The sequence below is a fragment of the Bubalus kerabau genome, chromosome 5 (assembly GCF_029407905.1).
Source record: "Bubalus kerabau isolate K-KA32 ecotype Philippines breed swamp buffalo chromosome 5, PCC_UOA_SB_1v2, whole genome shotgun sequence".
NCBI lineage: Eukaryota > Metazoa > Chordata > Mammalia > Artiodactyla > Bovidae > Bubalus > Bubalus kerabau.
The window spans coordinates 3,584,508-3,611,299 of NC_073628.1; the positions used below are offsets into that span (position 1 = coordinate 3,584,508).

At 51.0% G+C, this 26,792-nt stretch overlaps 1 protein-coding gene across 7 annotated transcripts in view; it reads right to left on the reverse strand.

Moving 5' to 3' along the window:
- Positions 1-26,792, reverse strand: part of PPFIA1 (PTPRF interacting protein alpha 1) — a 78,443-nt gene continuing 51,651 nt past the window's right edge. For 3 of the 7 annotated variants that reach the window (XM_055580572.1, XM_055580566.1, XM_055580573.1), the window contains 13 exons: positions 22,164-22,315; positions 21,269-21,441; positions 20,837-20,930; positions 15,129-15,210; positions 14,737-14,937; positions 13,168-13,230; positions 8,182-8,357; positions 7,995-8,092; positions 5,919-6,094; positions 5,174-5,242; positions 4,111-4,276; positions 2,221-2,287; positions 1-1,376 (listed from right to left, as the gene is read on the reverse strand). In XM_055580572.1, coding sequence (XP_055436547.1) covers positions 2,229-2,287; positions 4,111-4,276; positions 5,174-5,242; positions 5,919-6,094; positions 7,995-8,092; positions 8,182-8,357; positions 13,168-13,230; positions 14,737-14,937; positions 15,129-15,210; positions 20,837-20,930; positions 21,269-21,441; positions 22,164-22,315 — 1,509 coding nt within the window. In that variant the 3' untranslated portion in view covers positions 1-1,376; positions 2,221-2,228. Of the gene's footprint in view, positions 1,377-2,220; positions 2,288-4,110; positions 4,277-5,173; positions 5,243-5,918; positions 6,095-7,994; positions 8,093-8,181; positions 8,361-13,167; positions 13,231-14,736; positions 14,938-15,128; positions 15,211-20,836; positions 20,931-21,268; positions 21,442-22,163; positions 22,316-26,792 lie in introns of all 7 variants that reach the window. The other 4 variants (XM_055580569.1, XM_055580567.1, XM_055580570.1 and 1 more) reach the window with 4 other exon arrangements.

Genomic DNA, 26,792 nt, shown 5'->3' on the forward strand with positions numbered 1-26,792 from the left:
TTTTGCTTCAGTACTTTATTGAAAGAAAGCAATAAATAATACTGTGATAAAAATAGTTCAAAAGTAGACTGTACATACTTTGTTACATATTCAGGAAGTTCACAAAAGATTAATAGAAAACAGAACAGTAACAATGAATTATACAAGTAATTAAAGGCGGGACCCACATGGAAAGAGACATGCCGTCTCTGTCTACCGAGATCTCAGCTGCATAATAAATAACGCACCATGATCTGAACACATCTCTTGCTGGCTTTTTTAATGTGCCGCTGAAAAAGTAAAAGTTACATTTGCTACTTCTACAATCCAAAATGGCTATGTCATCAAAAATCTAAAAATGTACGCCTAGGTCCATTCTTTAAACATGTTTACAAACAGATGTAAAAAGGTGATTTACGTAAAAATAAGGCCTTTGTCAGAGCTGCACCGCTGTCTGTAGGGGGTGTGGCGCCCTCATGTCCAGCGCACCAGCTCTGCAGCGGGTGCAGGGCATCATGATTGGTCCTTGAAGAGTAGGCGCCCTTGACCCTGCCTCCCAGGAGGGCAGGGCGGGCACAGCGGGCTGTGGGTGCCCAGGCCCCCCACCCCCACCCGCGCCAGTCTCTCTTCCCCAGCTCGTGGCTTCTGCCAGTCACCGGAGAGGAGGGATCCGGGCCCATGGAGACTAGGTTACCCGAGAGATTTTCATAGTCTTCTTCTAGTCATCCTTTCAGCCCAAATTTGATTAGAAGCTCACATTTAACACCCAGTACTTTTAAATCTCTTCACGCTGCAGAGAAAAAGCATTTCTTGCTAGAAAAAGTACAGTTTAGGTCAGTCGTTAAAATACAACAACAACTGGTTGAAATTAAGTTCGCTCATTTCAGAGTGATTGTTGGAGAGCTTGGTTACATTCTGGAAGGATAATGCACACCGTGTCATGATGATTTTACAATCGCAGTAAAACCCCTTCTCTCATGGTTTATCATTTAAAAATCAAACAAGAATAATTACAATAAATGCATCATTTACAAAAGCCCTATATTTGTTCATAGGATTTATACATACAAGCATTACAGTACATTCATTTTAAAGACTAAAATCAGGTATCAGAACATGAATTGATCTGAAAGGATATTTATAGCCTGGATATACAAGAAAAAGTAAGTAACTATATAAATGAAGTCATAAGTTTACATAAATATAAGAAACATTAAATTCTAAAATATTTTCTCTATGGTATTCATGAATTTTTTCACTAATTAAAAACTCTGTAATAAAATATCTTCAGGTCCATATAACAAGTATGAACAGAGTAAAGATTGCATCGAGTTCAAATGTTGTCTCTGTCGTGTCCTGGACGCTGCGTGATCACCTGTAGAAGTAGTGCGGGAACACTGGAAACGAACACACAGATGAGTCAGGCCTGGGACGGCGGCGGGTGCCCGAGCCCCTGCCCCTCCAGACCCCCCACCCCATTCTGGAAACAGACACGAGGACGAGTCAGGCCTGGGCAGCCGGTGCCTGAGCCCCGACCCCTCCAGAGCCCCCACCCCATTCTGCAAACAGACACGAGGACGAGTCAGGCCTGGGCAGCCGGTGCCTGAGCCCCGACCCCTCCAGAGCCCCCACCCCATTCTGGGCTTCAGTGGCTTGAGAACTCAGAGAAACATGGAGGACCAAGCAGATCAGGAGAGAACTCTGTGGCGGACTTTATTCTGACATATAGCTAAAAGCTGCTGCTAAAAAAAACTAAACCCCAATTGAGCTTTCTAGCTGAGACGTGAACAGGACACAGACAGCCTCCTGCCCTCAGAGCGGCTCAAGCAGGGCTGGGCCCCCGGGCCAGACCCACCAGAGGACCACCCAGAGCAGCACCTGCAAGGGAGGTGGCCCCTCAGCAGCGGCTGAGCCCCAGATGCTGGTGCCCTTCCGTGTGAAACGCTGGCCTGTGGAGGGAGAGGCCAGGACAGGGCAGCCTCGCGAACCCTGACACCCTGGGTTCCCTCCGAGAGCCTGCAGGCGAGGCGCGGCCGGCAGCACTGCCGCCGTGGGAGGGACACCCGCGCGGGACCGAGGGAACCTCGGCTGTGCTCTGACCACTGCGGCGGCAGCCAGGCGCCATGGTCACGCTCTCTGCCGCTGAGGGCTCTCCCGGGCCCGACCTCCGGAGACCCGCAGACCCTCCACTGCCAGGGCGAGGCCTCCGCGCCCCTGCGGGCCAGGCCGCCCTGTACTCACCCCGAAGCTCAGCAGGAGTAAGTCCTGACTGTGGCGGAATCCAGCCTCTGCGTTCCCGCCACGCTGCCTGGTCCCACGAGCACGGGAGGAAGCATGCAAACACAGCGTGCGGTTAGTTGTGGAACGTCGCACGGGGCACGAGGACACACACACGCACACCCGCAGCAGCGCCCGCTCCTACTGAGGGTCTGGGGACACTTCTAGAGGGTGGATGAGCCGGGGAGAGCGAGCCTGGAGCCCGTGCTCTGCTGTCCTGGGGGCCGGGCTGCTCTCCCCAGGCGGCGTCAGGGAGGGCGGAGTCTCAGCCGCCCTTGGGAATGGCACTGCTGAGGCTGGGTCAGCCCCAACCCCTGCTCCAAGTTGAATAAGAAATCACCATAACCCCCTAGCAGAAACCTGCTGCTCCCAATTCAGCGTCTTCCCCTGGGCCCAGCAGGAGCACATCTGATGAGTCTCTGGCCCAGACTCCAGAGAGGGCTGAAGACTGGGGGCTGCTGATGGAGCAGCTCAGCGGTCTGAACCCTTCTGAGTCTAAGAGCCCCAGAGACCTGCTGCACTGCAAAAGCCAGGGGAAGCAGCCAGTCACACAGTTTACGCCCTGCCTGTCTCACGAGGTTTGTAAAAGGTCACCTCCCATATATTACATCCCAACAACCCTTTCTAGGATCGTTTTTATCTAAACTCTAACGTCAATGTCACTATGTCCACCTGACAGGGAAATGCTGGATTTATAACGAGGAGAACGGAAAATAAAAAGCAAGCCCTTAAGACTCTTCAATTGACTGAAAGCTAAGCTACAGTTAAAATTTGTAAAAAGGAGCTGCATGCTCCTTGGAAGAAAAATGCTGTTTAGAAAAGGAGTCACTGGGTCTCCCCCACCCCTGGTTAAGCCTATTATTGAGTTCTGGCGAAGAGACCATGCAGCTTCCCTGTAAGCCCGCTCACCGAAAGTGTCCAGCTTAGCAAAGGCTTTACCTAAATGTACTTTGCTCTACAGGAGCAAGTGAGAGCAAAGCTTATAAATTTACTCACGGGAAGGGCTACTAACAGGAAAAAACGGCACCATAGGGACCCTCCAGGCCCGCTCCCACCGGGTGAGCGCACACTCCCTCTGGGAACCCAGTGTGGCCTGCACAGCCAGCGGGGAGAAGGAGCCACTGAGCCACCCGTCACAGACGGGACACTGGGGGGCGTGCACAGGGCACCTCCTGAGCCGCAGAGCCTGACCCCGGCCCAGGCTGTCTGGCCGTCTATCTGGCCATCAAGTGGGGACACAGCAGCCCTGAGCACCCGGCCTGAACTAGCAGCATTCTCCAGCCTCAGAGGGAAAACCAGAGCTGGGTGTGAAAGCACAACCGCAAGGCTGGAGTATTCACGGCCCGGCCGGACTCGGGGGAGGACCTCTGTGGGCCTCACCTCCCTCCTCCGCCCCATCGACCGACAGCATGCAAGGGACCGACGACGGTGGGGACGGGGGGAGGGCAGATGCCGCCGTCTCTTCGGATGGACCCGGCCATCCGCCCAGCGTGGACAGTTGCTGAGGGCTGACTGGCGTGGCCTGAGAGTGACCCTACTGTTTTACCCAAGAGCTCTGGAGCGCTGCCGGCCACACACGCATCTCTACAAGCATGGGTGTCAATCTAACGCTCTGAGAACACACACGAGTCTCAGTTTTATTAGTTGGAAGAATATGCTAATATTCAACCAGACAAGAACTTGGGGGGGAGAAAAAAGCATGACTGTTAAACGTTTATAAACAGATGTTAGGATTCACTGGCGAACACGGACCCTCGGGCATGCACTGAAGAGCCCCGTGACCTGGGCAGGAGGCCCTTCCAACTCGTCAGGGTTCTGGCCCGGGCCGCGCCCGCCGCCCCACCGGCCACCTACCGTCCGGCTGCACCTTCCTCGGCTGCACGGAGGGCGAGGACAGAGAGGACGGGACCCGGAAGTTCGCAGGCAGCGTCTCCGCGGACCCGGCAGCTAAGCCACGGACATCCTTTGGCCTGAATTTTTTCCTCCAAGAAGGTGCTCTCCTAAAGCTTTTATCATCGTCCTGGGAAATTACAGGGCCAAAAACAAGACAGATTTTAAAACAAAGCACAAAACCAAAAAGCCACCAGCCCTTTAAAATGGCCGCGTTTACTACTGCGCTTCTGTCCACTTGTATTTGACCCCGTTTGTGATGACCGTGTGTGACTCATTTGCCCAAACTGGGAACAGCGGAGTGTGGTACAGGGTGGGGGGGTAACATGCGTGCCAGGACCCTGACTGGACCGCCCTGGCCGCCCGGGTGGACGTTCCTCCTGACAGTTAGCAGGTTTCGCTTCTCATCTTGGAGAGATCGCCTCTTGCTATATAATACAACACGCTGTCATTCGCTATGGAAACAGTTTCAAGCTGTAACCAGTTCTGTCTCACACTGGGACAGAACCAATGGATGCTTCCTCAGGTGTCCTATTCTCCTTGTCAAACTCAAGTCTCCTTAAGGTCCAATGAAGAGAAGAACTATAGTGTGGGGGTGAACGAGTCACAGTTGTGCGTAAGGGGAAATTAATGTTTTGTGTGTTTTCAATACACTTAATGAAACAGCCCCCTAGCACACGGGCCCTGGAATAGGGTAAGGCCATCCAGTTGCTCCCCAAAACACAACTCACAGACACCATTCCTAAGTGAAAACCAATGTTTTAATATAAAAAATATTTTTGAGGGATACTAAAACTTAAACAGCAAAAAAAAAACCAACCCCAAAACAAAAACTAACCCACCCTCCACTGAAGACACGAGTTTTCTAATGACTTATTTGTTAATAAATTTTTAAGAGCAAAGCTTAACTTGTAAAGTTAATTTATCTCCACATTTAGAAGAGATACCGTGACTACATGCCTCATACAAGTATAATAAAATAATTTACATTAAGGCAACTTGAAAAATCATTAAGCTGAAAACTTACTTCATCGAACCTTCTGTCGGTTCCCATGACCAAGAGGTTGTTAAACTCTCTTTCCAAGACAGCACGAGCCTGAAATTAAAGAAACAGCCCCCTAAAACTTTCAACAATCTCGTTTGAGTATCAGCACATCACAATTGTTTTTTAAACCAAGACTTAAAAAAAAAAAATTCAACTGTGATATTGTTTGAAGTCAGGGGTTTAACATGGTGTCTGTGGAGGGGGTGTTGAGAAGAGGGAGCCGTGGGCTCTTGGAAATTGCACACCAAGTGTGCCCTGCGGGCTGGTGCTGGTGGAGCGATCACGGCGCTGACGCAAGATACACAGCTTTCTGGAGAAGAACAAAAAAGTCCCCTCATGCTCAAATGAGCCCACGAGTCAAAAAGAACCACACAGGGCAATTACCCCCAGGAGGAAAATTAATAAAACCTTCATCTGGCACACAAAGAGGACATCTCCTTCCACGTAAGAACTGAGTACATGTCACTATTATGGCACACCGCCTTGAATCAAAGTTCCCCTTATTTTATGAAAGACTCTTGTGCTTCCAACAGAGAATGAAAAGCGGACAGGCACGAACACGGAGGCATGACGCATCTCTGACTGTGGACTATCCTGAGAGGGACTTGGTGAGCAACAAGGGTACCAGCTGTCTGAGGGGTCAGGTTTGGTCTCTGTTCGGGGAGCCAGCTGTGCATCTGCATCGGGAGATGGCCCGCTCGCTGGGCCCGAGCCCGCCTGGTCGCACCTGTGTGTTTTGCGTGGGGATCTGTAACAAGAGGGCCAGCGCGTTGAAGTCAAACGTCTCATCCAAGGCCAGCAGCGCGCCGTGCACACCGCTCTCGACGAGGTTGTTTGCGTATTCTTTGAGGCCAATGGAGAGGATCCAGCGGATCACTCGGTCGTTGCTCCAAACCAGCACATCTGCAGGGAACGACAGATTGGAAAGGAGCCTCAGAAAGCTGTGCTCCCCTCATGCAGCTGCAACAAAGGAGTCCTACGTGCTGACCCTCAGCTCCCGACAAAAGCCAGGACCTCCCAGGGGCCGGGGCACACGGCTCAGCGGACAGCCAACCTGCTGTGCTCGAACAAGGGTGTCCCAGCCCCTCTCCATCCTGGTGGAGACTGTCCTGCTAGAGCTCATCCCTCAGGCGAGCCTGAGAGAGAGGAGGCGACTGCGTGCACTTCCGGGGGACAGAGGCCGAGGCTCCAGGGCTCGGAAAGGAAAGGACACACACGAGCGCGGGTGCACACCGGGCACGGACACGCTTCACACACAGACTTGAGTGTCGGTTTCTTTTCTTTCTTTCTTTCGAGTGTTTGTTGATGTACTTTTTTCCCGTCACAAAAAGGACTCAGTACCACATCTGGACACCTTGCTCAATTCAACATAAACCTCTCATTTATAATCTTGAAGCCTTTTTTCTTTAAGTCATTTTTGTTGTCTCATTTTAAAAAGAGAGAAACGTAAGGACATTGTCCAGCACATTAAAGGGATTTGTGTGTGGGGGGAAGATCTTAGTTAAGTCAAGTAATAAGTTACAAAATTTACTCTTAGTACAGCGCTAAAAATAGCTGCTCTGTACAAATATACCCAGCTGATCACCCATGACTTTCAAAGACAGCGCAGCCTGTGGCAAGTGTAAAAAGGTTTAAAATGGATTCAGAAAACAAACGAGACATGCACAGCTCTCAGTTCCAATGCCCTTGTCTGGGTAAAGGGACAGATACTATAAATGTTGGCTTCTGGTTTTCTCGTGATTCAAACCAACTCAGTCATAGCTAGACGATCCTCCACATGGGCCATCTCTTCAAACATATTTTTATCTTTACTTTCCTTCTTAGTAAAAACTGGAGATGAAAACAGGGTTATAGTAAGGATTAAATGAAGGAACCTATGAAGGTACCTGGACTCGTTCCGTTAAGTCTTGTTACTGTTAGTGATCTTTAATCACTGATCTTGTGATCAGTGATCTATTTTCTGAACATTCTGGGAGGTCTTATACTGAGCTTAACGGCTAATATCCTTTTTGAAAATTTATTTTATTTATTTTTGGCTGTGATGGGTCTTTGGTGCTGTGTGCAGACTTTCTCCAGTTATCATGGGCAGGCTTTGCATTGCGGTGGTTTCTCTTGTTGTGGAGCCCAGCCTCCCAGACCAGGGACTGAACTCTGTCCTCTGCTTCAGCAGGCAGAGGATTCTAACCCACTGGACCACCAGGGAAGTCCTACAGCTAACACCTCATTTAAAATCGCTCCATTGTACTCAGGCTCTTAGAGGCACCCCCCCCCCCCGGGCAACCCTGCAGCCCAAGACCCCTCCCCACCACCGGGTAACTGAAACACCTCCGCCCCCTCTCCCAGCCGAGAAGCTTCCATCCAGCTTCAAGGCCACTCCCTCCAGCCTGGGCACAGAACCGAGCTGCCTCAAGTGCTTTGACAAGAAGCCAGAGCAGTGTTCTTCACTCTTAAAGGCGTGCACAGCAGGTCCTGCTCTTCTCGGCTCTGGAGTCACCTGCAGCGTGCAGCAGCGTTTGCGAGTAGAACAGGGCACATGGCACAGCAACGGGGAAATCTCTGGAGCTGTGGGGAGATGCTCTCACCTCGAGACACACAACCTGCAGACCGATGTGAGCCCAAGGACAGAGCACAAGTTCTCCGGCCACAGAGGACGATCTCAAACACACTCCCTTCCATCCCCCCTCCTCCGTAACGATGCGAGGTGTGTTCCTCCACGGAAAGCCATTTCCTGAATTTTTCTTTCAAATAGGAAATCACTGAGGCTGCTTATACACTGGGAAGCAAGAAACAGGACTGTACTAGCCTTTCAGTTCATTCTGGCTCTCTTCTCTTTTTCTTTCCAGTTCTTTTCGGTCATAATTCAACCTTCGCAGGCACATAATTCCACACTGGAAACTGTTTCTGTTTCCAAGAGAAAAAGAAAAAATTTAGACCTGGTCACATGCAAACGTCTCTCAGCCAACTAGTAGGAACGACTTGCCGTGCCTGACCTGTGAAAACTATCAACCATTTTCAGTTGCCCGCGAAGGTCTTTCTTGGTCAAGTGGTCCAGCATCCGCGCGTCCACAAGGCACTCCATGAAATAGCTGCGGTACTGCGGGAGCCCCAGGCTGGGCAGCCACTCGTTGCCGATCCACTCGTGGTTCATGTCCCCGTACGCGAGCGTCTGCTTTCAATAATTAAGGGCGGTCAATTCAGGGGAAAAAAACCCATGGAAGCAGTCACAAGGGCCATTTAAATCATCTTTAAAATGGATTTTTAACCAATCACATATTCTCAAAGGCTAAGCTAAAGACAACATTATTGCTCATAACTTTAAAATAATTTGATCTTTTATTTGCTACCTTTTAAATTTGCTGGCAAAACTCTATACAAAGAAATTATACCATTAAAAGTCTATGACTCATCTGTGTTAATAAATACCAAACCATGGTAAAACTGTAACTGACTACACATTAATTTTCTGAAATAGCTTTTATACATAATAATGATATATCAACAAAGAATAGTCACGACTCATGAACAAGTTTGAAGGACCAATCTAACTCTACTCACTAAAAGTTATCTCTGGCTGGCTTTAATTTTATTTTCAACATTTTGTTTTCTAAATTTCTTTAGCAAAACATCTGCTAATTTCAAAGTCAGTTAAGTGAATTAAAAAACAGGTTTTAAAAAAGAGATAAGGAAAACAATAACTAAATGGACTGAAAGAAGAAATAGACAAACCCACAGCTACAGCCAGGGACCTCAATCTTCCTCTGAATCACTCGGTAACTGATGGAACCAGGAAGCCACAACAGACAACCAACCAAGGTCAGGAAGGATATAGAAGCCTTTAAACAATTCTCCAGGCAAGAATACTGCAGTGGGTTGCCATGTCCTTCTCCAGGGGATCTTCCCGACCCAGGGATCAAACCCAGGTCTCCCGCATTGCCATCCGAGCCACCAGGGAAGCCCTCTTAAACGGCACTGTCAACCAACTTGACCTAACCGACATTTTATAGAACTCTCCCTCCAACGGCAGCACGATAATGTTCTTTTCAAGGGGATATGGAACTCTCTTCAAAAGACAGACAAATCTCAGCATAGTTAAAGTGACTAAAATCATACTAAGTATTTTTCTGATCTCAAAAGAATTAAATTAGAAACTAAAAAACCCCTGATATCCAGGAATCTCCCAAACATCAGGGAATTAGCATATTTCTAAATAATTCATGTGTCAAAGAAGAAATCTCAAGTGAAATGGGAAATATTTTGAAGTGAATAAAAGTGAATACACAATATACTAAAAAGCTACAGGACATAGCTAAATCAGTACCTGGAGGGAAACTGATAATATTAAATACACAAATGAAGAGAGATTGTGAATCAATAACGTAAGACTCTATCTTAAAACACTTAAAAAAACAAATGAAATCCAAAGCAAGCAGAAAGAAGAAAATGAAAGAGCAAAAATCAATGAAACAGAAACTAGAGAAACAAAAAAAACTAAAATCAGGTTCTTCATAAATATCAATAAAATTGACTAAGCAGAGTGACCAAGAAAAAAAGAGAGGACGTAAACTACCAATATCAAGAATGAAAGAGGGGACATGAGTACAGATCCTACACACCAAAAGCACAGGGTAGCAACTTCAGGCAGCTTAGATAAACACCCTACTTTCTTGAAAGACACAACCTATGAAAGCCACTAAGTAAGAAACAGATGACCTGAATCTATTAAAACTCGAATTTGTAGTTAGAAATCTTATCTATCCGCACATACAGAATCTCTACCCTAAGTGGCTTTGCTCGTGAATCCTAACAAGTGTTTATGAAGAAAATGCTAGTTATACACAAACTATTCCAAAATAGTGAAGGGAAAAACACCTAACTCGTTCTGAGGCCAGAATTCTCTTGATACCCAAAACCAGACAAACATATTACAAGAATATCAATGTCCCTCACAGACACAGATGCACAATTCCTTAATGACACATCAGGAAATTAGTAATCAATTAAAAATACAAGGTATCATGACAAGCAGGGTTTATTCCATGAAAAAGCAATACAACTGTATTTGCTGATGACCTGATGATTAACATGGAAAATGAAGTGACAAAACAGTTACAAGCATGAGAGTGAGTTCAGCAAAGTTGCAGGATTCGAGGTCAACATATAAAACTTGACTGTATTTCTAAATACTAGAAGTAAACCGGAAATTGAAATTTTGAAGACTACTACCCTTTATTATAATGTCATCAAAACCAATGAACTCCTCAGGGGTAGATCTAATGGAATATGTGCAAGATCTGCACAGTGAAAATAAACACGTGACATGCATATACACACACACCAAAGAAGGCACTTGATGTCCTGCAGTCCAAGAAGACTAAGGTATGTTTTGAGGAATTCTGTACATTATGGAATCCTTGGAAATAATACCTCCTGACTACCACCATGTTCTGACTCAAAAATACGGCCTCTAATGTACTATTTACACCAACGAAGCTAGAAGGAATAACTCAAACTCCAACAAGAACACTCAAGTTCTAATAGGGGAAAAAAAAACTTTCTAATAGAAAATAAATTTCTATAAATAATCATGAGTGGAAATAAAACATGAAACATTTTTAGACATCATCACAATATCGTGTGCTTTCACTCTTTCAATTACAACTCTCATAAGCCTGACATTTATAGCATGAATATCTGGTATTATTTTCCTACTTGCTGATTATGTATTTTTAAATAGAAAATGCAAAGACATTTCTAAGTAGAGAATTCCATGGAAGCAGAAGCTCCTTATTTTTGTTCACTCATTATATACTCTATTCACACTTTAGTGGTCAATAATATAAGTTCTGGGAGGGTCAGGCTCAGTCCCAGGGAGACCCATCTCCTGGGCTGTCATCCCAGCCTGGGGGAAAGAAGCACACAGCAGGGCTCTCCAATGATCAGAGAACATTGGGGCAGAAGAGACTCTGCAGGGCCTATTTCTCCATCACTGAAACGGTCACAAACACAAATCAGTTTCCTGAACTCTGAGCAAGGTGGGAGTGCTGATGGCACGGATCCGTTCAATCCCACCACCTGTGGGTGGCACAGCCCTGTGCAGACACCTGGAGACGCTCCTGGTAACGTGAGGCGTCGAGGGCGCTGACCACACCTGACGTCTCCTGCCCGCGAGCCCGAGGCCGCCTCAAACCCGCCCTCGGCTCAGGAGCAGGCCCCGGTGTGCCCGCACGGGGCAGGCGCGCTGCACCCTGGGCCCGTGACGCCTCGCAGAAAGCGGCCCTGCGCACGCTGAAGACCGGAACTTCCCAGCCCTGGCGTCGCTGGCATGGCTCTTCCTTGTTCGTGTTTCCATTGCAAACAGCAAGCGCTCAGCCTAATTTGTACGTCTGTTTAACTCCCACAATGCAGGCAAAGTTCTGCCCCTCAGTGTAAAATATACTGGTATTCAAGTAATGGTGACATGCGCTCTTTTAAATTCACTGATGGTCATGACTGACTGGGCTAAATAATTACTGAGGATATTTATCGGAGCAGTGGCACAGAATACCTAAGTCAAGGGGTGGGGGAGTTCACAGAATCACATTGTATCTACTCCCCTCTTCTGTTAAAAGTGATATAATTGACTTTACTTCAGAAGCCCAAATAGAGGGAAATGGGTGTTTGAACTGTCAACTTGTAGTCAGGAAAACTCTGATTCAGAATCCCTTCGCTTTTTTGGTTACACAGGTGCCTTTTCAGGGTCCATACACAGCACGGCCACTAGTGAGCGCCTCAGGGAAACTCCCGCCCACACACGGTACACTTTGACTTGTCACGTGTCACATAACAAAGTCGGTGGGATCACAGGTAGGAGAATCACTGTTTTTAATCAAACTGTCTCAAAGCAAGGTTGCAAAACAGTTGTGACCAAGTTTTTGTTTTTGAGTTCAACCGGGGACCTAAAAATTCAACATGTGCATTAGGCAGGAGTGGGCTCAGTTTCTGAGAATTCCATCAGCAGGAAGGACTCTGGAACACACAGGATGAGGACAGTCCACAGTGAACACCGACAGAGGCAGAGTCTCGACGGCAACTCTCGTGTTGGGAATTTATTAAAACACGATTTTCTCATTAACTGATCTTGTAACTAACCCTACCCAACTGGGGACTGAAATACATCACCCGAGTAGCTGCCGAAGCCATGGGGCTTTGAAGGAAAGAACATGTGTCAAACAAAGTGATTCATGTCCACGAGATTAACCACCAGAAATGTTCAAAATTGTCCATGAGACGTACTCTTTAATCCTGTGCTTTGCTTTGGCTAATGCTTTCAAACCATTAACAGTATTCTGACTAAATCAAGAAGTTGAAAACGTGAAGAAAGTAAATTACAAGTTCTCATCCTCCAACTCTTTTTGTTGCTGTATATATAGTGAAGAATACATTACAGAAAGTCTCCAACCTGAGCCCAGCTTCCCTCCTCATCCTCCTGATGTTACGTGGTTAGGGATGCAAAAGAACACAACCATTAGTGCTGGTGAGCAGGGGACACGAGCACGCTCACTCTGCAGGGGAGGGCAACCGCACGGGAGAGCCAAGGGTCACAGGGGCAGAGCAGCAGGCAGGAGTCATGCAAAGGCCACAACCCAACGTCTCATGCAAAGAGCAGCACCCCTCCCCAACACCCCCCACCCCACGCCAAGCACACCCACAAAAGAGAACACTAGGCCCCAGGGCTCAACCGCGGTCTCCCGGAAAGGAGACAAGCATCGGGTCTATTCTACAGGGAGCAAGTCTACCAACTTAAAAGTTCCTGAAACAAATACAACGTAAGACAAAATATGGATTGTTCATACGTTTAACTGATACCTAAGAGAGACACTTATCCAGAACAACTGAACGTGAAATGACATTTCTGTTTTCCACAAAAGGGCCGAGAACGGCGCCCCTCTGATGCGGGCCCGCGCGGGGAGGGAGACGAGCGCGGGGCCGGGACTGACCGTGTGTGGCGTGGCCGTGAGCGTCTCCATCTCCTCGTGCGTTAGCCAGACATTTCCTGTGGTCTAGGGGGGCCCGTGGCCAGCCACATCCAGGCAACGGCAGCAGTAACAGGGAGGAGAGGTGGCAGACCCGTGAGCCGGGGCGGAGGCGCGGGCGGGACCGAGGCCGGCCCCCCACCACCCGTGTCGGCCCCCAGAGAACACACCGGGCCCGGCGCCCAGAAGGACCCCCAACACTGCACCCCAGCCACACGGAGAGGGGCCCCAGCACTTTGCCTGCGTGCTGACCACCTGAGCCAGGCGGGACTGCGGGAGAGTGGAGCACGCTGTGTCCATCTGAGCAGCGAGGGATTCTCAAGGAGCTACTCATGCAATGTGTTTAAAAGGGCCTCACCCAGACAAAGCTCAGTGGCCAGCTTTGGGTTTTGGGGGGATGACCCTGAGCAGGCACCTGCCAGGGACTGGATCTTTCTGTGTCAGAAGCAGCTGCGGGGGCCCCAGCGATGGCACCCCATGGCATCACCGGCTGAGATAGCCGGGCCCCTGGGCAGGCTCCTGGGGGGCTGCTGTATCCCGTCCCGCGGAGGGCAGGCTCCTCAAGGTGAGGGCGCCACCCGTTAAACTCAACTCCTAAGAAGTTCCCTTTACTGAGATACTTTATAGAACCTCCGGGGAACCCTCAGCGCCTTCGTTTCTAAAAAGGTGGCTCTGGTGAACCCTCTGGGGTACACAGAGCAGAGGAGATACGCTGAGCTCATGTGCATCTGTGCGGGGTGGGCTCACCACCATCACGCTCACACTCAGAAGCAAGGAAGACAGACGGACGAGAAAGCCTTCACGCTTTTCGTGGAAAATAACCGTGAGCCTGGGTCAGGCTCCACCTGCTCCTCAGGGCAGGCACATCTGGGAGGCCGCATCTCCTCGCCAGGGCTCCTCTGCAGGGTGGACATGCTGAGCGTGGGGACTGAGCTGTGTCCTGAGTCTGCACTCGAGAAACGAGGAGCTGGCTGGCCCTGATCTCCTGGCAACAATCCACATTTCCACCGGATTCGTTTTAAGTTTTCCAACCAGGAGAACCATCTTATAGGACTTTAAAGGTTTTCCCACGTGGACGAAATGTACATGAGCACGATGCGACCTGGTGTGAACCGGCAGATCTACGGACTCTTAAAACCCTGAGAGCCCAGGGTCTGCAGCTCCCGGATGGACAGGCCGGACAAGTCAGATGAGGGGGAAACAAGGCAGCCTGCGGGCTCAGCCTTTTCTCTTTCACCTTCTTGACATTTATATTTACTTTTTTTAAAATACATTTTCAAAAACTTCCTTTTTTACAATTTTCACATTTTCAAAAATTCCCTTTTATGTTTTCAAAAACTCCGATTTCTCTATTACAAAGCCACTGCAGCCCAGCTGTTACAAAAACAATCCGTCTGAAGCATTCAATAATCCATCTTTTAACAACACGACTGCCGCAAATGAAAAGCTGTCATGGTTTTGAACGCTAGAACGTTACGCTGAGCAGTGGACGTCTGCAGAGAGAGCCCGGAAGCGCGCGGAGGAGGGGCCTACCGTTCTGGACGTGGGCGGGGCGGAGGGGCTGGTCAGCGACATGATCTCCTGGATCGCCAGCCGCAGCTTCAGCCTGTGCAGCGGGTTGCTGATGCCGATCTCCCGCTGGATCTCCGTGTCCGACAGGGCGGACATGATGGCGCCGCTCTTCACGTTGGCTCGGCAAGCGGCCACGTACCAGGCCGGCATCCCGACCCAGAGCTGGGGGCGGGGGACATGGGGCGGGAGGTTATGTGTGGCTGCGGAGGGAGGGACGGACACACGCGGCCCAGGACGGGGTGCGGGCAGGGGCTGGGGACACGGGGCAGAAGGTTATGTGTGGCTGCGGAGGGAGGGACGGACACATGTGGCCCAGGATGGGGTGTGGGCGGGGGCAGGGGGCGCTCACACACCTCCAGCCAGACCACAACAGTGGGCCCATCCCACTGTGCGAAAGGCAAGCCTTGTCTCCGGGCTTCCTCGAGCAACTCGTGTCTGCAAGTAAGGAGACATTCAAAATTCAAGAATCACCGTTACACACGTATATAAAACAAGTTAGCCTAAGTATTAATTCTCTTTATACACTTTTCAAAAGTGAAATAGTACATATTTCATCACGTTCCTTTAATCTTCTAAACTTAATGGCAGTTTGGACATATTGCAAAGAACACCTGAGTCATCAAATGCTGAAGGAGTCCCCGCAATTCCCTACAGAATCACCTCCTTCCAGGATGAAAGGGTTATTGCCAAGCTTAAAGAAGTCAGGAGTCTGCACAACTAAGTCAGGGCAGTCAAGGAGAAACACATCCACTCTTCCCTCTCTCAACAGTAAGGGCAGATATGCAGAAGAGGCAACCACACCGCGGTCTGAGCAGAGGAGCCTGTTTCTGAGAGAGCTTCAGAGACGCACAGCATTTCCAAGAGACACAAACAGCAACGCAGACTTTCAGCACAGGGGGCGCTCTAACACAGCAAGGAGGAAGGGCTGGACAGGGGCACTCTAACACAGCAAGGAGGAAGGGCTGGACGGGGGCGCTCCAACACAGCAAGGAGGAAGGGCTGGACGGGGCACTCTAACACAGCAAGGAGGAAGGGCTGGACGGGGGCACTCTAACACAGCAAGCGAGGAAGGGCTGGACGGGACACTCTAACACAGCAAGGAGGAAGGGCTGGACGGGGCACTCTAACACAGCAAGGAGGAAGGGCTGGACGGGGGCACTCTAACACAGCAAGCGAGGAAGGGCTGGACGGGGGCACTCTAACACAGCAAGCGAGGGAGGGTGGACGGGGGCACTCTAACACAGCAAGTGAGGAAGGGTGGACGGGGGCACTCTAACACAGCAACCGAGGAAGGGCTGGACGGGGGCACTCTAACACAGCAAGTGAGGGAGGGTGGACGGGGGCACTCTAAACAGCAAGTGAGGGAGGGTGGACGGGGGCACTCTAAACAGCAAGTGAGGGAGGGTGGACAGGGGCACTCTAAACAGCAAGTGAGGGAGGGTGGACGGGGGCACTCTAAACAGCAAGTGAGGGAGGGTGGACGGGGGCACTCTAAACAGCAAGTGAGGGAGGGTGGACGGGGGCACTCTAACACAGCAAGCGAGGAAGGGCTGGACGGGGGCACTCTAACACAGCAAGGAGGAAGGGCTGGACGGGGGCACTCTAACACAGCAAGGAGGAAGGGCTGGACGGGGGCACTCTAACACAGCAAGGAGGAAGGGCTGGACGGGGGCGTTCTAACACAGCAAGGAGGAAGGGCTGGACGGGGGCGCTCTAACACAGCAAGGAGGAAGGGCTGGACGGGGGGCACTCTAACACAGCAAGCAGGGAGGGGCTGGATGGGGGCTGTTTCTATCCTACACTGCTGTTCAGCTAATTAGCTATGTGCTAAATTAAGCACTGGTTATTCTTTTTGGCTATGCTTGGCTTGTGGGACCCTAGTTCTCCAACCAGGGATCAAACCCCAGGCCCCCTGCAAGGGGAAGTGCAGAGTCCTAGCTACTGGACTGCTAGGGAATCCCCTAAAGATACACAGTGGCTTTTCAATATACTCAAATAGCATCAGACTTAAGACTATGGTGTCGCTAGGAGTCGGACACAACTGAGCGACTTCACTTTCACTTTTCACTTTCATGCATTGGAGAAGGAAATGACAACCCATTCCAGTGTTCTTGCCTGGAGAAGCCCAGGGACGGGGGAACCTGGTGGGCTGCCGTCTCCGGGGCTGCACAGAGTCGGACACGACTGAAGCGACCTAGCAGCAGCATGAAATCTATGTATGGTTAAAGCTCGAAATGTTTCACACAGAATTTCAAGTAACTGTTCCTTTAAGTCAACTTTAGGTTTCCTAGAATAGTAAATATTGTACCTTCTAGGAATAATTATACCAGAAAACACAAACATGTATCTTAATAGCTCAAAAAGTGAAAGTGAAAGTGAATTCACTCAGTCGTGTCCGACGTTTTGGGACGCCATGGACTGTAGCCTAGCAGGCTCCTCCGTCCATGAAATTTTCCAGGCAAGAGTACTGGAGTGGGTTACCATTTCCTTCTCCAGGGGCTCTTCCCAACCCAGGGATCAAACCCAGGTTTCCTGCATTGCAGGCAGACACCTTACCGTCTGAGCTACCAGGGAAGCGCCTTAACAGCTCAAGGAGAGGTTTTGAACAAGGCAAACTTTTAAATTCCCGTATCTCAGGGGAACGAGGCGTGCACCACGTGCCAGGAGTCCACGTCCCAACCACAGTCACCATCCAGAAACAAACGGAAGACTCGCCTGGCGTCTGCTGGGGTTTATTTCCTTCCTCGGCTATAAGATAGTGCATCACTCTGCTGCCACTGGCTCACTCCCAGCTTAAACCTCGCTTTACAGAGACGGCTTGAGAGACGAGCCTGGGGGGCTGCCTGCTCTGCGGGACGCTGCGACGACCCTGCTGGGGCCGCACGGTGGGGGTACTGCAGCTGGGACCTCCCGTGCCCCCTCGAGGATCAAATTCGAGGCCCCGAGTGCAATTCGTGAGAACACCGGCCCTAGCAGTGCGCTGACTCGGCTGCGTCCTCGCCTTAAAGGCGCAGGAGCGACGTTCAGAAACACACTGAACCCTACGGGGACAGACGCGCCTGAGCCAAGCCACGCCGCAGAGACAGCCACACCATCTGCGGATGACAACAGGCGCTTTAAAACAGGACACGAGCACCACGGTCAACCTGTCTTTCCTAACAAGACGGCCGTCTGAGCTTCCGCTCATCAGACGCTACACATGGGGCACCACCTGGGCAACGGGTGTGGCCTTGTTTCCTGAGCCTGACCGTCCGCCCAGCCCAGCGCCGCTTCCAAGGGGTCGCTGGGCTCCCCTTCGCCAACACCGCTCCGGGCCCCGCTCCTGCAGCGCCGCGCAGCTCAGAGCCTGGAGCTGGGGCGAGCCCCACAGGGAGGCTTCAGGACACGCACAGCTCAGCAGAACTGCTGACTCGGCTTCCCCGCGAGCTGGCGCACGACAGCGTCCACCAGGGGGAAAAGGAAAGCCAGCATTCAGAGCAGGAGGTACGTGATGCCTGGGAGGAGTCCCTGCATGCCCAGGACGCTGCGGTGACGCGCAGGGTCGTGGGCGGTCCCGGCAGCCGTGGCCTCCACTCCTCAGAGCATGTCCAGCGCCTGCTGTGCCCGCCGTGCTCTCTCTGGGAGTTTCCACAGAATGTGAAAATGTGAGATTCAGCAACCCTCAAAAACCCTCTGAAAGTGGATGCAATATTGGCTGTGTAAATTCAACAATTAAAAGAATACCTTTGAGACAAACTGGGGCTTAATAGAAAGAAAATAGTTTTGAGAAACAAACTGATTCTCACATCTGTAATGCTATAAATGTTAAACTATATTCAAATGATATTTTTTCTGGAAAACTGAAATATTTTTTCACATTTATAAATAAGGCATTTTCCCTGAAGTCAGTGTTGTCTCTGGTTGACTGACAGAACTGAGATTACCCACTGTGGCCAGAAAAGTCTTTGTACTTTGAACTGTTCTCTGTGAAGCCACCAGAACATCCTAGAACATCCATGCCACATGTGACAACAGAGCAAAGGACAACCCGCTTGCGTGCACACGCACACGCACACTGATGTTCACCGTGACACCCAGCTCCAGGGAAACCTGCCTACCAGGCAACACAGGCACGCACGCACGCACGCACACACACTCCTACCCCACACGTAACTGAATCACGTGCTGGGGAAAACAACCCAACAGAGCTTTCTGCTCATACTGTCGAGGGCTCAAGCATACCTCCTGAGAACGACAAGCTAAGCACATGAAACAGTGACACGTTCTAGCCAACTGACATGACACTGGATCGCATGTGAAATACGAATGTTGGGGAGCAGCAGGGTGGGAGGACCAGAGGGCCGCAAACTCAGTGTCCCTGTGATAGTTAAATATGAGGATGTGAAATAAAACACATCAGCGAATTCCAGGGACAAATCTTCGGCACGCGGTCCCAGGAGGCAAAAAGCCTAGTCTGCGTATTAAGTTTCAAAAAACCAAGTGGCAACGACCCCGAGTTATCCTAAAACACTGACCCCAAGTTATTCTAAAACATCTTTATGCAGTTCAAACACAGCAACATTCATGTCAGATTTTGCTGTTAAGTGGCTTCCTCAAATTTCCACTTACAGGAACCAAAGACTGAGTATCCCTTCCTACACTGTCGTGAGCAACCACAGAGACATTTCACTCGGAACTTCACCAACATTATTTCAGACAAGGAAACTGGGGTTTCTGAGAAGAGAGCTAAAATGAGGCACATTTCACAAAAGAAAACTAGCAGGCCACTCCAGGGCTGGCGGCAAACCGGGCTCTGGAGGAGGGCCCCGTGGGCTCCGGGCCAGCCACATCCAGGCCGGCGCTGGTTCTCGAGGTGCCCTACGGCAGCCAGACGGCCGTCCCTGCTGTCAGCCTGACCACAGAGCCCACGCGGCGTCCCCGTCTCGAGGCCCAGGACTCCCACCTTACCATCACCTCCCGACGCACAGGCTCACTCTCACCCGAGGCTACAAGGCGCTCAGGCCTCTCGCTCGCCTGTCAGCTCACTGGGACAGGCTCAGTCGCCTCCTGAGCTCTGGTCAGGGAGGTGTCACTCAACACACAACCTCTGCTGGCCTGGAGCACAGTCTGCACCCAGAGACACGAGCTCACGCCATGCCCCTGCCCGACACGGGGGCACCGCCACATCCGGCTCCTCTGCAGGAAGCTCTCCCCCGCTACTGCCTCCTTCAGAACCATGACAGCTCAGAATCAAAACTCAGTAAGACTACAAGACAGTCTATTTAAGATAAAAATACAGAACCTATCAGAGGGGAGAAAAAAGGGCAACACAGCGACTACTTCCTGTCGGCCTGCTGGCGTGAGGAGCCAACCTGAGAGCTGGCGACGAGTCCCCGCCGGGCCGCCCTCACCCACAGCCACGGGCACCCCTGAGAGCTGGCGACGAGTCCCCGCCAGGCCGCCCCCGCCCCCAGCCACGGGCACCCATGAGAGCTGGTGACGAGTCCCCGCCAGGCCGCCCTCACCCACAGCCACGGGCACCCCTGAGAGCTGGCGACGAGTCCCCGCCGGGCCGCCCTCACCCACAGCCACGGGCACCCCCGAGAGCTGGTGACGAGTCCCCGCCGGGCCGCCCTCACTCCCAGCCATGGGCACCCCATGTGCCAGGGGCTGGCACTGTTTGAGGCACCTCATCACCTCTATGCAGGTGTATCTGCACAGCAGATGCTCATAAAAGCCCTTGAGGGACGCACCAGGATGGCTCCCACCTCACAGATGGGAACACTGAGGTGCAAGGAAACTGAGCTCCCCACGCCCCAGAGCTCACTTGTGAGGAGCCAGGATTCAGGCGTAACCCACAAACTGTCCCCGTCAGACAATCTCCCGAAGCCTGCCTGCGAGTCCTTCCCGAATCCCAGATGCTCTAGGTCCTCCAGAAAGTGCAGTTTCAGGAAGGCTTTGGGTTCAGCGTTCAGAAGGTAATACACATCCAGAGCAGAATGCCACATTCATCAGTAAACAGTTCAACATGAGGAACAACCGAAAACTGCTCAGTGAGGTTGACGAGAAACAAAAAGCTTACTTTTTCTGAAGTTTCCGATTTTTTTCAGCTTGTCCTCCCAATTTGCTGAGTCCGAGGGCATCCTGAGATGAGTTTTCTGTCTCTGAAATACCAGCTACAAAGAAGCAGAGTGGTCGAGACATTAAGAGGAAAACAGCACGGCCCAGGCAGGTGTTTCTGTGACCAGCTGGAGGAGAGTGAAGGGAGCTCTGGAGGCTGACTTTCTGACCGGATGACACCACAGGGGAAAAGAGCTCAGGGCGGTAGGCTCCGCCGCCTGGGAGACCCTGAATGACGCAGGGTGGACAGACCCACTGTGAAGACATACGCCTTCTCCGCTCCTGCTCCCAGGAGGACGCCCAGCGTGCATGACAGGAGCCTCGGGGGACGGGGGTGGGGGCCTCACGGAAGGGACACGCTGCAGCCCTCCCCTCTCCACGGTGAAGCACCCACCGGGCCCCAACGCCTCCTTGCCAGGGTGTCCGGGCCGGCCCTTCTCCTTCTTGCCAAACAAGCGGCCGATGGAGGACTTGATGCCCTTCTTCTTCGGGGCTTTGTGCAGCGAGTCCTGGCTGCTGTTGCTGCTGCTCGGGTTGCTCACGGGGCCGTCCTGAGAGCCTGTTGAGCTTCGGGGAGAGAGAATGCCCATTAAGCAGCGCCCTTGTGCACACACACACACGCCTCCACACGAGCTACTGATGGAACCGGCCTCCCAGCCACACCCGCGCCCCAACCTCGTACAGACAGTGGAGTCTGCTTCACCAACCACACTCCCCATGAGCAATGCAGGCTCAAGGCCATAGACAATCGCCCCAGGAAGCTGAGACTCCCTGACTCGAGCTCTCCCCCAAGGAGGCCTCGACTCGAGACCCGCTGGGGTAGAGGGCGCCCCAACCCTCCCTCAGGGTCACCGCTCGGTGGGTGACAAGGCTCCCGGAGAAGGCAAGCGACCCCTGCCTTCCGCAGGGCGACCGGGAGCTCAGCAGGCGGCGGTCTGAATGTGGACAGTCAGTCACAGGGGTGACAGGCTCCTGAGAGGAGACCCTTGAGGGAAAGGGAGGGACCCTCAAGAGCGCATCCAAGAAGGAAGGAGCCGTCACCGCCAGAACACGCCCCGGGCCAGGCAGACCTTTGGCAAGAGCAGGAAGAAAGCTCCCCCAGCAGTCAATCCGTAGAGACAGAGGTTTTCTAAAATCACTGAGGCCACTGAGCTCCTCTCCCCCGACACCTGAAGTTCACTACAAACAGGCACCGAACCCAGTGGGATGCCTTTCAAACCGTCCTTCCAGCTCTTTCAGGACGAGCGGCGCGGGGCTCCTGAGCCTGCCGACGCGTGCAGGCCGCTTACTTGCGGGCATCCCTGATGTCCTCGTGGCTGGCTGCGTGCAGCGCCCCCGGGTGCAGCCGGTCTAGCCGAAGGGACCGCGGCGAGGCGGGGGGCGAGGTTTCACATTTGATGGTGGTCTTGTCATCTCGTACCTCTTCCCGGGAAGCTGGCAGCTGAGGGAGTGAGGTAAGTGTAAAAGAGGGTAACAATGGACTGTGTTGAAAAAGGCAATCACACAGGCTTTAACATTATAACCAGAAACGTTTTTGAAAATCTATTAGATATGCTTTCTGCCAAGTACAAAAAAAAAAGCCTTGTTCTAGCTTAATACCATCTTAAAGGACTGTCTTGGTCAAGGGAAGTGGGGCCGTGGGGCAGCGGGAGCTCCCAGCTGAGTGCAGAGACCGCAGATGGGAGCCTCCCTGGAATCCAGCGAGCAGACAGCCCCGCTGGGCAGGGCAGCAGAGCCATACCGGCACCATGAGCCCTGCGTGGCACGAACTGCCCTGATGAAGAGGACAGTGCTCATCACCAGATGCAGCTCAGAAGGACCACTGGCAAGAGTAAGATACCTCTCAACAAAGCCATCCAGACCTTTCTGTTTGAAGGAGAAAAGGAAACAGCTTGTACCACCCCCCAAGATCATCTTGAGTGATGCTGCAGGTTAACGGGGCCCATGACAACGAGTCAAACACGGAAAAGGTGCCTAACCCCTCCACGCAAACACCATGTGCCTGGCTTGTATTTCTCGGTAACATACAGACCGGGGGCTGCCCACTGAAGTGCGTACACGCAGCTCGAGTGTAATTCACTCAGTGGTTTACATAAAGCACCCCTGCTGCTGCGCTGCTAAGTCGCTTCAGTCGTGTCCAACTCTGTGCGACCCCACAAATGGCAGCCCACCAGGCTCCCCCGTCCCTGGGATTCTCCAGGCAAGAACACTGGAGTGGGTTGCCATTTCCTTCTCCAAGGCATGAAAGTGAAAAGTGAAAGTGAAGTCACTCAGTCGTGTCCGACTCTTAGCAACCCCATGGACTGCAGCCCACCAGGTTCCTCCGTCCATGGGATTTTCCCGGCAAGAGTACTGGAGTGGGCTGCCATTGCCTTCTCTGAAAGCACCCCTAGGTCTCACTAAGAGATGATCTTGTATCAACCTAGAGGGCTGGAATGGGGAGGGAGATGGGAGGCAGGTTCAAAAGGGTGGGGATATATGTGTACCTTATGGCTGATTCACGTTGAGGTTTGACAGAAAAGAAAATGCTGTAAAGCAATTATCCTTCAATTAAAATATAAACTAATTAAAAAAAAATGCTCTCTCCTGGACTCCCAGCTGGTCCTGGGTGTGGGGACAGGAAAGACGGTGGGGGCAACAGTGTGGGGAACAGATGAAGCCCTCAGGGTCCAGGCAGGCCTCACTGATACACTGGGTGTGTGGCTAAGCCAGGGCAGGTTTGAGGAAACAGGCACGGCAAGCGTTTTCATACACAATGAGTGCGCTGTTTTAAGCAGCTAACCTGTGCCTTGTTAGTGGGGTTCTGTAGAGAACACTGATCCCGTGCAGCCCCACAGGAGCTTGGTGACAACAAAGTGGTGACTTAGTGCAAAATCCTGCTGAACTCGTTTAACAGCAGCTGGATAAACTGGGCACCCTCCCCTGATCTCCAACGACAACCCTAAGACAACAGAAGGCTACAAAGGCTAGAAATTATCCACGTGGAACTGAACAGGGATCAATCTCAAATTCAAGTTAAAATAAGCATTTATAAAACCCAGAAAACAACAGAGAACAGAGCAGGGAAGTGACACACCTGGACTGAGTGGACTCGATGGAGACAAATACCTGCCTCCGAGTCGGGGCCCGCGGCCAGCGCTTCCCCCCGCCTCCTCCCGAGGAAGGCCTCTGGGTCTGCAGCCTGGCCGCCCTCCCCCAGGACGGGAGCCGCCCCACTGGTGCCCACGTGGCCAGGATGGGCAGTGCCATGTCCTCACTAACAGGAGGGCAAAGCAGGCCATAGAGCAAGTGAGCGGCACACCCAGGTCACCAACCCCAGGGTGACGGTGCTGCTCTGCTGTGCCCAGCAGAAGGGCTCCCGGGCACCGAGCTGCCTGAACTGGAGTGTGGCCACCTGAGTCCTGCGGGAAGGCCCAGGAGTGCTTGGTCAGCAGGCTGGGAGCAGGAGAGGGACAGGAAGGCCAGCCCTCGGGGCACTGGACTTCAACAACAGGGGCTCATCCAAGTGACCCGAGGGGAGAGGCCCTGAGCTCCCTCCTGAGGCTCCCTCCATCAGGGATGCCGTGATGGAGAAAGGAGCCTCTGGAGGAAAGCGGGTGGATGGCACCACGGTTCAGTGTCCAGGCTCTGATAAGACCAGTTCGCACTGAGTTGCTGGGTGTGTGAGCCTGGGCAGGGTGCCCGACCTCTCTGCCTCAGTGTCCATGTCTGCTGAATGGGGACAGCAGCAGCCTGGACCTCGCCTGGCATCTGCGGGATTAGATGACAGACAGGGAAAGCAACCGACACGGTGCCTGGTGCACAGAGTCTCCTGCACACTGCTACCCACCGTCATTAAATTGGCTTCCCCCAAATCTAACATCTATGGCTCTGATTCAGTCATTTCTTTTAAAAAAACACTGAGCGGAAATTCCATGGTGGTCCAGAGGTTAGGACTTGGCACTTTCACTGCTGGGACACCGGTCTGATCCCTGGTTGGGGAACTAAGATCTCATAAGCTGTGCAGCATGGCCAAAAAAAAATAAGTAAAGAAAATTTTAAAAATAATAAATAATACTATGTCTATTATAAACAAGCATGAGATGATCAGAAGGCAAACAAGTGGGAGACAGGCACACTGTTACAATTGTCCCAGCGAATGACCTATTTCCAACAGAACCATCAGCACATTTTCAGTGGTGGGTGAGTTTCATCACTTCCATTAAACCGTCAATTATTCACCAGGACATAACCACACGGTGTTCATGCACGTTAAGCGATAAGGACTCTTTAATGCTTCACAGGGAAACTAAGGCTAAATTACTAAATAGTTTACCTTTCGACGATGCTTCCTTAAATCACTAGGCTGACAGATGCATGCAAAGAAACGAAGAGAAACCAGATTTACTGCGACTTTGAAGCTAAAAATTCAAGAATCAGTATAGGCAAACACGTAAGCGAGATGAAGATTTAGAGAACATGTGACAGAAACAGAACATTTTTTTTGACCACAGAAGTTAAATAAGCTATTCAAGATTTACTAGAGAAACACTATAAATTATTACTCAGGAAGATACAATTCTATTACAACATCATGATTTATTAAAGCACAGCATTCTGTACCACAAAGGGCCTTAACAGTTGTCTATTCTCAGCCAAACTTCTCTATAAGTTAGTTTTTCTTAATAAAATACATGTTATACTTTAAATTAGTAATTTAACTGATGAGGAAGTTACCATAATACCTGTTTTAACACTGAACAAATCTAACCACCTATTGGACATTAATGTAAAATCCTGACATAGAATTTGATTTAAAACTTCTCAAAATAAATTTATTAAAGCAGGTTCCCTGTGAAAATATGTAAAAATGAAAGCTAGCATAATAGCAGGTGCAGGCTCCAAGTTTCATGAACCATAGAAGGTGCTTTGTAAAACAGTCTAGTAGAGACATTAACCGTGCAAAAGCTGACAAGGTTTACAGACTTAAACACAAACAGCAACACAAAAGGACATTGTGTCAGAAGTCCATTACTGCTACACTTGGAGGGTCATTTCCTTATGTGAGCACAATCTCATTTATGAATTACACGTTATGTAGTGCACGACGCATCTACATTATGCTTGTAAGTGTACGGTGATACACTGGTTCAAACTTCTTGCTATGGGTGAAAAACACTGTTTAGTGAGACATGAAGACAAAGCAGAAACCCCACTAAGGGGACACACGCTGTGGACCACGGCACTGCCGTGACCAGAGCAAGCGGGGGGACAGGGAGGGAGATGGACGGGTAACTACAGACTCGGGCAGGAGGCGGGAGGCTGGGGTCTGGACTGACGATGACTCAACAGACAATGGGATGAGACAGGAAATCAACACTGATGATGAAAGCAGACACACTGTCAGAGAACTCCAACAGCAAGGAAAACATACACAGAACTGTTCTTTTACAAACACTCAGACAGAAATCAAGCATGAAACCACAGTGAAATCGTCAAAGAATTTAAAATATCAACTAATTAGCCAATGGTGTGAATTATAAAAACAGTGTCAAAAGACCACACGATGGACTAGTTGCCACTTCACGTGCCGCTGAAATTACATTAAATTAAAAGGACCCACAGTTAACGTAACTATAGGCTGGCTAACGACGCGGCTAACGCGAAACGGGCGGCGATGCAAGCGCGGTCACAAAGCCGAGTGCTGCACACACGATTCACGGGGTAGACAGCAACGCACTCGGAAAACCGAAGCGAAACACGCAAGAAAGCCGGGACAGAGCCGCACACTCTGTCACCAAAAGCCCTAGGTTGTCATCCTGTTTTTAGACTCGGAAAAGTGAGGCAGCTCGACGTCTTCCCTGGGGCCCTGGGGCACCGGGCTTTTAACCTGGTTTCACAGGCAGAGCTGGCCTGACTGCGCGGCCAGGTCCATCAGC